The sequence below is a fragment of the Peromyscus leucopus genome, chromosome 2 (assembly GCF_004664715.2).
Source record: "Peromyscus leucopus breed LL Stock chromosome 2, UCI_PerLeu_2.1, whole genome shotgun sequence".
In the NCBI taxonomy this organism is placed as follows: Eukaryota; Metazoa; Chordata; class Mammalia; order Rodentia; family Cricetidae; genus Peromyscus; species Peromyscus leucopus.
In genome coordinates, this window is record NC_051064.1 from 131,182,462 (window position 1) to 131,194,958 (window position 12,497).

A 12,497-nucleotide genomic window follows, 5' to 3' on the forward strand; every position below is an offset into this window, starting at 1 on the left:
AAAATGTGTATGAGTGTTTTGTCTGCAAGTATGTATATGCATCATATGCATGTCTGCCTAGGAAGGCCAGAAATGGAAGCTAGATCCCCGGAAATGGAGTTAGAGATGGTTGTGAGCCACCATGTAGGTACTGGGAACTGAACTTGGGCCCTCTACAAGAGCAATATATGACCTTTAACTGCTGAACTATCTTTCCAACCCCCCTCAGCTTTAATTTTTAAAATGTTGATACTTTTTCTTATATGCTCAGAATCTGTAGACAACCTGGAAACAGAACCATTGAGCTATATCACCTCAGCTTCATTTTCTCTCTTCTGGCCTCTGGATACTACACACGTATGGCCCAAACTTTTAAGCAACACGTTTATTAGAAATAAATAATTTTTTTTCAGCATTGTAATGGGCATTGTTACATGTACTCCAATCTCAGCTCTTGGATGGTAATGGGGCAGGAGCATCTTGTGTCCAAGACTTGCCTGGACTACATAGCACAGTTCTGTCTGAAAGGAAAGAGAGGGCGTTGTAAAACCAAGTTTAATGTAGAAATCATTCCCAGAGACAGAACAAATGGTTGGGATTACTCAGCTCTTTTTTTTTTTTTTTTTTTTTTTTTTTTTTTTTGATTTTTTCAAGACAGGGTTTCTCTGTGTAGCTTTGTGCTTTCCTGGAACTCACTTGTAGCCAGGCTGCCTCGAATCACAGATATCCGCCTTGCTCTGCCTCCCGAGTGCTGGGATTAAAGGCTTGTGCCACCAACGCCCGGCCGGGATTACTCAGCTCTTAAATCTAGAACTGCCGCAGTTGGCCTCACCTCCACCACAGCAGGAAGTGGGTAAATACATCTGTGTGAGAGAGTATTGTGTCCATGTGTATCACAAAGGAGGAAAAGATTGATTGATTGGTTGTGTGGGTCAACCTGATAGTGAATCCAGAAAGTGAATAGGATTGCCAAAGACAGGATGATGCACCCTGGATTCATGAGCTAATTCACAGTGCAGGAGGCAGTGATCTGGAAGAATTTGACACATTTTTGCAAGTGAAAAAGATTTTTGTCTCCTCCCCCCCCCCCTTTTTTTTCTTTTTTGAGATTTATCTTTTTTACTTATATAGGTGTTTTGCCTGCCTGTATGTCTTGCACCATATCCATGCAGTGCCTGTGGAGGTCAAAGAGGGCATCAGATCCCCTGGAACTAGAGTTACAGCTGGTTGTGGGCCTTTATATGGGTGCTGGGAGTCAAACCCGGGTCCTCTGGAGGAGCAGTCAGTGCTCTTGACCACTGAGCATGTCTCCAGCCCCTGTTGTTTGTCTTACATCTTTGTGTTCTTCTTCTAGCATGCTCTTCTCAGCATCAACAGATAAAACTGTGGCTGTGTGGGATAGTGAAACTGGCGAGAGGGTTAAAAGGCTGAAGGGACATACTTCCTTTGTGAACTCCTGTTATCCAGCCAGGCGGGGCCCCCAGCTTGTCTGCACTGGCAGCGACGATGGTACAGTTAAGGTAGGTATTATCTCGTCTGTGTTGCGGTTGAGTTGACATAATATAAACTTTATCTTGTCTTTATACCAATATTGTACTCTTCTCTTAGTTTTAACTCATTTTCCAGAGCACACTTAAAAATTTCCCAATTAATAGAATACCCTAGAGAATTCTGTTAGAACCATAGAATAGAACTTGTGATCAATGGACTATGTGGATTTGATTCATGGCTCAGCAGTTCACCTTGAGCAGTTCACTCTCTGAGCTTCGATTTCTTAATCTTTTTTTTTCCTTGAGACAAGGTTTCTCTACATAGCTCAGGTTGTCCTGGAACTCCCTCTGTGGACCAGGCTGGCCTCATGAGCCTCCACCACCTGGTATACTTTCTTAACCTTTTGAGCTGTAATAGTAATGTAAGTGTCTTACAAGGTTGCTGTGAAATTACAGGTGTCTAAAAAGCTCAGCAAAGAGTCTCAGTGGCCTAGGATGGCAACTTACAGATCATTTAGTTTGATGATTCCCAAGCTGTCTGTGTTACGATTACCTGGAGAACCTACTAAAAATACCCAGAGGAGAGCCAGTGTGCTGGCCAACCTCATCTGTATAGTGAGACAGTCTCAAAACACAGATAATAAGCCAGATGGTGGTGGCGCACGCCTGTAATCCCAGCACTCGGGAGGCAGAAGCAGGTGAATCTCTGTGAGTTCAAGGCCAGCCTGGTCTACAGAATGAGTTCTAGGCCAGCCAGGACTGTTAAACAGAGAAACCCTGCTCAAAAAAAGAAGACAGATAATAACAGTAGAAACACCCGGAGTGTTGTTACATTTGGAGAATGGTCATCCTGAGCTGCCTAGCCAGGCTCTGTCTCGAGAAAAAGAACTAAGTAAGTAGCAAGTAAGTAAAAACCAATCAGACTCTGGTTCAGTGAGTCCAGAGTGGCCATCAGAATATTTAGACTGTTATTTCACTGAGATTTCAGAGCCCATGATTTCATCCAGCATGCTCATTTCACAAGATAAAATGTAACCTACAAACAAGGGGAAAATAGCAATCAGGTTACCTCAAAGACATGATGCTTATAGTATCAACTGATGCATGAGTTTCACATACATGTCCTTACACTATGTTCATACACACACACACACTCACATGCAAACACGCACACACGCATACTACTTTACCCCCTTCTCTGGCTGCCACATTCCCCGGCTGCTTGCTTTTTTTTGTTGTTTAACTTATTTTATATGTGTGATTGTTTTGTCTGCATGTCTGTACATGTACAACATACATTCCTAGTTCTCCATAAGAACAGTAAGTGTGGGGCTGGAGAGATGGCTTAGCTGTTCTTGTAAAGTGCTGGGGTTTGATTCCCAGCACCCACGTGGTGGCTCACAGATTTCTGTTACTCCAGTTCTGGGGGATCAGGTTATAGTCAGAAGTTTTCCTGTGTCCCACCCGCCCGCAGTCGGGACAAATCTCTCCCACTCACATTCCAAAGCTGCTTAGTAAACACACAGAGGTTTATATTATTTACAAACTGGATGGCCTATGGCGCAAGCTTCTTGCTAGCTAGCTCTTACAACTTATTCCATTTCTATTTATCTATAAGTTGTCTTGTGGCTTCGTGGCTTACCGGGTGGCGGCTCTCAGCGCCTCTTCCGCCTCCCCTTTCCTCTTCTTCTCTCTCTAGTTGGAATGGTACCACCTAACCTTATTCTACCTCACCATTGGCCAAACAGCTTTATTTATCAACCAATCAGAGCAACACATAGTCACAGCATATAGAAAGACATCCCACAGCACTTCCCCTTTTCTGTCTAATCAAAAAGGAAGGTTTTAATTTTAACATAGTAAAATTACATATAATAAAACAGTTATCAAGCAGGAATTACAGTTTTAATATCTAATCTACATTTGGCATATTTAAAGAAAATATTATATCCTATATTTGTGAGTCTAAGGTTTTATATCTAATTTATTTTTTTATCATAACCAAGGAAAATTATAACTATCTAGTCTTGAACTAAACCAAAGACCCCAGAAGGATATAATATTACCTACATCAACAGGAAGTGCATTGTAAGCAACTTCCAAAAATCTAAAATGATTTGCCTGGACAGTCATTCAAAGTTCCTCTGCAGTGTTGAGGGGCATCCATTTTCAGCCCATAGGCCTAGTCTCTCAGTCACTTTTCCCTGTGTTCTGTAGAATGTCTGGCAGTCTCCTCTGTGAAACAGGAACCTGAAGGACCATTTCACCTCGTTTTGGCAAATTCAGTGGTCATTTTCCTATGGGTCCTGTATGTCCAGTTTATACAACATGAGGTGGCCTCCTCTAACCTCTGCTGCCACCAGGCAGATACAAATACAGACATGCAAACAAAACACTCGTACACATAAAATAAATAAATCTAAAAGTGAAAAAGAAAAGAGCTCTTTACTGCTGAGCAATCTCTCCAGTCTCTAATTTTTATCTTGTTATTGTTTTTAATTTTAAGACAGAATCTCAGTAAGTTGCCCAGGTTGGCCCTGAACTCCTTTTGTAGCCCAGGCTAGCTTTGAACTTTCAATCCTCTTCTAACTTCTAAGTAGTTGAGATTTATAGGCCTGTCTTAGGGTTTCTATTATTGCAATGAAACACCATGACCAAAAGCAACTTTTGGAGGAAAGAAATTATTTGGCTTACACTTCTCATTATAGTCCATCACTGAAGGAAGCCAGGACAGGAACTCAAACAGGACAAAAACCTGGAGGACAGGAACTGATACAGAGGCCATGGAGGGCTGCTTACTGGCTTGCTCCCCATAGCTTGTTTAGCCTGCTTTCTTATAGAACCCAGGACCACCCACCCACAATGGGCTGAGCCTTCCCCCATCAATCACTAATTAAGAAAATACCCTACAAGCCTACCTATGGTCTGATCTTATTGACATATTTTCTCAATTAAGACTCCCTGGACTCCAGTGACTCTAGCTTGTGTCAAAGTTGACATAAAAACTAGCACGTACAAAGCCTGTATCACCAGGCCCTTGCATGTTTTTCTTTTCATTTATTTTGTTGGTGCCGGTGGTTGGAACCCAGGACCTCACAAGTGCTAGGGACTTACTCTGCCACTGAGTTTTCACCCTGCTACTTTCTCAATGGAATCGTATAGTAATAAATTGGGGCTGGAGAGATGGCTCAGCAGTTAAGAGCACGTGTTGCTCTTGCAGAGGACCCGGGTTTGGTTCCCAACACCCACGTGGTGACTAATAATCATATGTAACTTTGGTTTGGGGGGATCTAATGTCCTCTTAAGAGCACTGCATCTATGTGGTGCATAGACACACATGCAGGCATATCATTCATACACATAAAATATATAAACCTTTAAAAATATAATAAATAAAGGTGGTGATTCTGATGTGTTTGATTATATATCTTGACATGTTCTGTGTTAAATGATATTCTATGCTATATCACTTGTGGTTTGCAAGCCTGGAACCCTAGGTTAGCTGTACTGAATTTGGAATCTTTTGTTTTGTTTTGTTTTTTTGTTTTTTGAGACAGGGTTTCTCAGTGTAGCTTTGGTGCCTGTCCTGGATCTCGATCTGTAGACCAGGCTGACCTCGAACTCACAGAGATCTGCCTAACTCTGCCTCCTGAGTGCTGGGATTAAAGGTGTGCGCCACCACTACCTGGCCTGAATTTAGAATCTTAAGGGTGAAATTATTATTTTGTGTGTGTGTGCATACGTAAGTCCATGAATTATCCAGAAGACTCTGCCTGATCCCCTGGAGCTGGAGTTACAGGTGGTTGTGAGCCACTTGGGTCCTCTGGAAGCGCAATAGGAACTCTTAGTAGCTGAGCCGTCTCTTCAGCCCCATTAACAAGTGTTGTTAAGGGCCTGCTATAGTGAGTGCAATCGATAGGAACTTGTTCTTGTTTGTATTCTTTCCTTTTCTCTTTCATTTTGCCTTTCCCCCTTTGTCCTCATGGTTCTCTTTGGGTCCTTTAAACTTTTTCTTTTTTCTAGTAAAAGGAACAATTTATTGCTCAAAGCAGTAGTTATAGATTCATTTTATGTGTATAAATGTTTTGCCTGTGTATATGTCTGCGTGTGCCATGTCCATGCCTTGTACCCACAGAGATCAAAAGAAGGCATTGGATCTCTTGGAACTAGCATTACAAATGGTTGTAAAGCACCATGTGGATGTTGGGACTCAAACCCAGGTCTTCCACAAGAACAGTGCATGCTCTTAACTTCTGAGCCCCATCCCCAGCCCCATCAAAATAGCATTTTGTAAAATGGGCAATATGTCATATCACCTAAAGATGACTGCTTTTCATATAGTCTTTTTTTCCAGATTTAAGTTTTTTTTTATTATATGTATGTATTTGAGTATGTGCACATGTATGCAGATACCCTGGAACTGAAGTTGCAGGCACCTGGTGAGTCTCCATGTGGGTGCTGGGAATTGAACCCGGGTCCTCTGGAAGAGCGACTAGAACTAGTGCTCTTAACCACTGAGCCAACCCTCCAGGACGCTATGTAGTTCTTCAGGTTGAATTTATTTGGAGACATCAAGCAAACTTTTTTATAAGAATGGGTTCTTTTTTTTCTTTTTTCTATTTTTTTTTTTTTTTTTTTTTTTTTGGTTTTTTGAGATAGGGTTTCTTTGTGTAGCTTTGCACCTTTCCTGGAATTTGCTTTGTAGACCAGGCTGGCCTCAAACTCACAGAGATCCACCGGCCTCTGCCTCCAAGTGCTGGGATTAAAGGCGTATGCCACCACTGCCCTGTGGGAATGGGTTCTTTTTTTTTTTTTTTTTTTTTTTTTTTTTGGTTTTTTTTTTTTTTTTTTTTTTTTGGTTTTTTGAGACAGGGTTTCTCTGTGTAGCTTTGCCCCTTTCCTGGAACTCGCTTTGGAGACCAGGCTGGCCTCGAACTCACAGAGATCCACCGGCCTCTGCCTCCAAGTGATGGGATTAAAGGCGTGCGCCACCACCGCCCGACGGGAATGGTTTCTTAATGATAGGGTCTCAATATATAGTAAGGAAGAAGGTCAGAGCAGCATGGGTGAGGAGAGGACCTTCATAAGGCCAACCAAAATGGGAGTGACAGTTTAATGGGGCGGAGGTGGGGTGGGGGGGGATACCCACAAAGGTAAAGGGTTGAAGAGTTTGGGAAATCGGTTACACTCAAGGAGCCTGATCAAATAAGTAAAAATATTTAGTATCATAAGAAATGGAGTTTTCAGCACACAAAAAAGGAGAGAAAACTAAATGAGTCTTCTGATGCTGGTTCAAATAAGAAGAATCAGTGTGAGCTCTCATCTTTAGTTTATAAATTAATAATCTAAACTGAGTCCTTGTTTCAGGAAAAACATTTTGGGTGAGTGGCAAATCTCTAGTGGAATTCAGTCTATGAACTCTTGATATGTTGGGGGCGTGGATACTGGACTAGGGGTAGTGGCAGTCAGTGTGAATCTTGCTGGCTGTGCACAAAGCCCTGGATTTGATCCCCAGCACAGCATTAATCAGGCCTGGTGCACACTGTAATCCCAGCACAAGGGAGAGGAACATAGGAGGGTCAGAATTTTTTTTTTGAAGTGAGGACTGAACCCAGGGCCTTGTGCTTGCTAGGCAAGCGCTCTACCACTGAGCTAAATCCCCAACTCCATTATTTATTTTAAGATTTATTTATTTTATTATGTATGCCTGCAGCTCAGAAGAGAGCACCAGATCTCATTATAGATGGTTGTGAGCCACCATGTGATTGCTGGGACTTGAACTCAAGACCTCTGGAAGAGCAGCCAGTGCTCTTAACCTCTGAGCCATTTCTCCAGCCCATGGAGGGTCAGAATTTTAAAGTCATCATCCGCTACTTGGCTAATTTGAGGCCAGCCTAGGATACATCAGACCTTGTTTCAAAAAACAAAAGGGTAGGGGTCTGTGTGTGTACAGGCATATATTCTGAAGTATACACACACAATGCCTAGCTTTATACTGAGAAGGCTTAGAAGCAATGAGACCCTACTTGATCCACTGAGAATCACTCAGGGTCTCAAGTGTACTAGAGAAGTGCTCATCTCTGAGCTACAGCCCAGATTCATGTCTTGGTCTTTGTTTTTTGTTTTTCAAGATAGGATCTTTCTGTATATCTCTGGCTATTCTGGAATTCACACTGTAGACCAGGCTGGCCTGGAACTCAGAGATCCACCTACCTCTGCCTCCTGAGTGCTGGGATTAAAGAAGTTATGTCTGGGTCTTTTAATACCATTTGCCAATGAACAAAGCCAAGGCTCTTATATTAGGCTAGTCAAGGAAAGTACTTTAAGATGAGCCTAGAATCTTGTACAAAAATTTCTAGGCAAATGATGCAACTGAATGTTATTAGTAATGAGGCAGAATGGTGAGCTGTTCACTAGTACTTGATATAGATGTGTTACTATTTCTTTGATATTCTTACCAAAGATAAATCTTCACTGTCACCAAAGCAATATCAGACAAATCCAAGTGCAGAGAGGAAAATTCCTGTGGTCTTTACAAGTGACAGGGCCCCAAAGTGCAAGGAAAATCTGAGAGAAGCTGAAAAGACATGACAGATTTAACACACAATTCCAAATGGAATCTTGGTGTCTTTTTTAGAAGGTTGGTGGGTAATGGTTAAGTGTGAATGGCATTTGAGCATGGGGTAAGCATGTTTCTTGGTTTCTTCCTGTTGGTGGCACACTGAGGTTCAGTAGTGGACATTTATGTGGAACACACATTAGGGAGGTGTTGGGGGATGAGGCACTAGTCAGCAACTCACTCTAAATGATTTCAGGGAACAAAGAAAAAATTCTCTTCCAACTCTTCAGGAAGTCTGTGATTATTTCAAGATTTTTAAATTATTTTAATCAAACTTTAAGTGGTTACCATACCTTTTAGGTTAAAGACAGATTGGCGCCAGGCGTTGGGGCACACACCTATAATCCCAGTACACAGGAGGCTGAGGCAAGAAAATGGTGAGTTTCAGACTAGCCTGGGCTACATAGTGAATCTCTGCCTCAAAAAGAAAAAAAAGAGGGGAAAAATAAGGGACAAAGATTATTTTGATCTGTATAAAGATTGTCTGTTTAAACAAAGGTTCATCATGTATGAAAGCTGGATTATCAAGGCCTTGACTTCCAAACTAAGAAGTTTATACTCGTTCTGGAGGATTATACAGCTAAGTGTCTGTTTAAAAAAAAAAAAAAAGGAAAGGAAAGGAAAGCACTCTTTTCTCAGGTTTCTCTTTCCTATAGATTTTTCTACTTGAGATAAAATGTAAATTCCTCACTGAAATCTTAAAAAGCCAGACTGGGGCTGGAACTTGTTGTAGAACCCTTGCATAGCATGTGCAGGATCTTTGGTTCACTCTCTAGCACTTAAAAGAAATGAAATAATTCACAATTAAAGTGACTTTGATACCTGAACATTTCATCATTCCCACAGAAACCCAACCAAGTCATTCTTGTTTCCTTCCTATATTCCAGCCCCTGGCAACTTCTGACCTGTCTGTGTCTCTCACTTACTTGCTCTGGACATTCCCTACAAATAAGATGAGACCAGCTACAATCTCAGTGTCGGGGGAAATCTCAAATTTGAGGCCAGCCTGGGCTCCTTTCCTGTACAGTATGGAGAGTGATCTGTGGTGGCCATACCTTTGGTTTTGAATGGTTTATTAAGTACATAACAAGCAAATGTAGAAGAACAAATAGTAGGTGGCACAAACAGCAACTAGCAAGACATCCTCAAATTAGTGGCCTGCTTGAGAATGCAAACAAATGTAACATCATCAAATCAGAGTTCACACAAACGCCCAGCAGAAATCAGCAGGGAAGTCAGGGTATTCTGCTGGAGTTCCCCACTGAGCTTCTGGCTTCTCACTCCCACACTACAGGCCTTTTGTAGAATGGGATAACGGTGACTCTATTGGGATTGGTTGCCTTCGACCTGTTCTCAAAGGCATGGGCTTCAGTTCCTGAGCTGCTTGCTGTTTCCCCACTACAGAGCCAGCTTGACCCAGAACGGGGCTTTGGAGGAGACAACAAAGGCCTCTCCACTCCTGGAGTCCACTTTCCACAAGCACAGCACAGAGTACCAGTGTCATTTGCATTACAGCTACATGGGACAACAGTCGCACTCTTCCCAGGGCTGGGGTCAAGTGCTTTTTGTGCAAGCATGGGGACCAGGGTTCAGATCCCTGCCACCCAAGTAAGAAAGATGATGGGCCTGGTGGCCTACTGTAATTCTAGTGCCCTGGTGGTAGAGACAGGGAATCCATGGAACATGCTGGCTAGCGAGACTAGCTGAAATGGCCAGCTCAGGGTTTAGAGACTCCACCTCAGAATGTAAGGTGGAGAGGCACCTGATGTCAGCCTTCGGCTTCCACAAGCAGATTCATAAGTGTTTATGTGTCGCACACTCATACATGCATCACGGGTGCACACTACACACACGTGTGCAAAAACCTTTTTTTGCAGCTGAATGAATGTAGTCCTATACTTCTGTGATCATGGTGCTTGTGAGGGGGAAGCAGGGAGATCAGGAACTCTTGGGTTTTTTGGTTTAGTTTTTTGAGACACGGACCTACTGTGTAGACAGGCCTCACCTTAGGACTCTTGTTCCTCCTGTCTCCGGGGCACGGGGGTTTCAGGTGTGGGTTCTAAGGCTTGAGTCTTGTCGTGTTGTGGGCTGATCTCCCGAGTTCAGATGATCCTGCTGTGTACTTCTGGGCCTGGCACTTTGGTTGAGGTTGGCTGGTTGATTGATTGGTTTCCAGTCAGGGACTTACTGTGTAGTACAGACCAGCCTGAGGTTGACAGTGATCCACCTACCTGAGCCTCCTGGGTGCTGAGATTATAGGTTGCCTGGGTTACATGGTGAGTTCCTGTCCCAAAAAAATAAATAAATAAAATCATTATCCTAATGAGTAACAGTATTGTTTGTGATGGTTTTGTTTGTTGCTTTCTTTTGGTTTTTTTGTTTTATTTTTATTTTCTTTTTTTAAAACAGGGTCTCAGTATAGCCCTGGCTGTCCTTGAAGTCACTATGTAAACCAGGCTAGTAGTCTCTAACCCACAGAGACCTGTGGGCCTCTGCAATGTGTACCTCTATGGCCAGAATAACAGTGTTTTTATTTAATTTCCTTTATTAATTATAGGGTTGAGCTTTTCATGTTCTTTTTGGGGTTGGGTTTTTTTTTTTTTTTTTTTTTTTTTTTTTTGGTTGGGTTTTTGTGCTGGCCGTTTTTTTTTTTTTTTTTTTAATCAGCTTGACACAAACTAGAGTCATTTGGGAAAAGGGACTTGATTGAGAAAATATCTTTGTATGGTCAGCTATAGGCAAATCTGTGGTGTATTTTCTTAATTGATGATTGATATAGGAGAGTCCTGCACACTGTGGGTGGTGCCAACACCTAGGCTGCTGGTCCTAGCTGCTGTAAAAAAACAGACTGGCTGGGTGGTAGTGGTGCATGTCTTTAATCCCAGCACTCGGGAGGCAGAGGCAGGTGGGTCTCTGTGAGTTCGAGGCCAGCCTAGTCTACAAATAGAGTTTCAGGACAGCCAGGACTGTTAAACAGAGAAACCCTGTCTCAAAACAAACAAAAGCAAATTTTTCAAAAAACAGAAATTAAATAGGCAGAGCAAGCCAATAAGCAGCACCCCTTCATGGCTTCTGCATCAGCTCCTACCTGCAGGTTCCTGCCCTGCTTGAGATCCTGTCCTGACTTTCCTTAGTGACAGGCTGTTACCTGAAAGTATAAACTGAAATAAACCCTTTCCTCTGCAAGTTGCTTTGGTCACAGGGTATTATCTAGCAATAGAAACCCTAACTGAGAAGTTTCAGAATATTGCTTTACACTGTGTGAAGATGTGTCACTGTGATTGGTTCAATAAAGAGCTGAATGGCCAATAGCTAGGTGGGAAGAGGTTAGGTGGGACATCTGGGGTCGGAGAAAACTGGAGGGAAGAAGAAAGATGGAGTTGCCAGCTAGATGCAGAGGAAGCAGGACATGCAAGGGGAGAGGTAAAAGACTCGAGCCACATGGCAGCTGTAGATGAATAGAAATGGGTTAATTTAAGTTATAGTTAGAAACAAGCCTAAGCTAAGGCCAGGCTTTCATAATTAATAATAAGTCTTTACGTCATTATTGGGGAGCTGGCTGTACAGAGGAAGGCTTACTACTACTAAGGTAGTTTTTTGAGACGGCCTCAGGTAGGCCATATGGACCTCAAACTCTTAGTCACTAAGCCATATCTCTAGCCTCCATCCTTTTTATTTTAAAGCTTATCAGACGTGGCCTTGTAGGCAAGCTTGGCTGTTTAGTAATTCACTGCTTTAAACTTCTGTTTGGGGTGGGAAGGTTCCGGGTGGGGAGTAGCTGAACTGCTGAGCATTAGCAAGGGTCTAGTGCTTCCACTCATCTGAAGGTGGGCATTGGGCCGTGCTGTGTGATTGCTCCTGAGAATGATGTTACTGATGGTGCCTGTTTTCTGCTTCAGCTTTGGGACATCCGGAAGAAAGCAGCTATCCAGACATTTCAGAACACATACCAGGTGTTAGCTGTCACCTTCAATGACACAAGCGATCAGATTATCTCTGGTGGAATAGACAATGATATTAAGGTATGGTTGTTTATATCATATTTACCTTTCATGAATATATATCAGAAGCTAATCTTTTTAAAGATTTGAGATTATAGGAGGTTGGCACTTGATGCCAACTAAAAGGAAGATAATGACCTGAAACTTACTTTCTTTTGTCCTGCTCTAATTACTCCCTAAATCAAAGGTTACAGGCAAATGTATATAGTCTCATATAATTGCCGTCAAGGGCCAAGTGGTTAATATGAAGTGTGCAATCCTTGGGTGGAGGGGAATTGTGAAAAATCAGAGTATGGCCAAGCCTGGTAGTGCATACCTTCTATCCTAACACTCAGGAGGCAGAGGCAGGCAGATCTGTATGAGTTCAAGGCCAGCCTGGTTTACAGAGTGAGTTCCAGGACAGTTGGA

The 12,497-nt window shown here is 42.5% G+C and overlaps 1 protein-coding gene across 2 annotated transcripts in view; it reads left to right on the plus strand.

Moving 5' to 3' along the window:
* Positions 1-12,497, plus strand: part of Snrnp40 (small nuclear ribonucleoprotein U5 subunit 40) — a 34,714-nt gene that overhangs the window by 6,470 nt on the left and 15,747 nt on the right. For both annotated transcript variants that reach the window (XM_028887634.2, XM_037202975.1), the window contains exons 4-5: positions 1,334-1,499; positions 11,988-12,110. In XM_028887634.2, the coding sequence (XP_028743467.1) occupies positions 1,334-1,499; positions 11,988-12,110 (289 nt within the window). The remainder of the gene's footprint in view (positions 1-1,333; positions 1,500-11,987; positions 12,111-12,497) is intronic.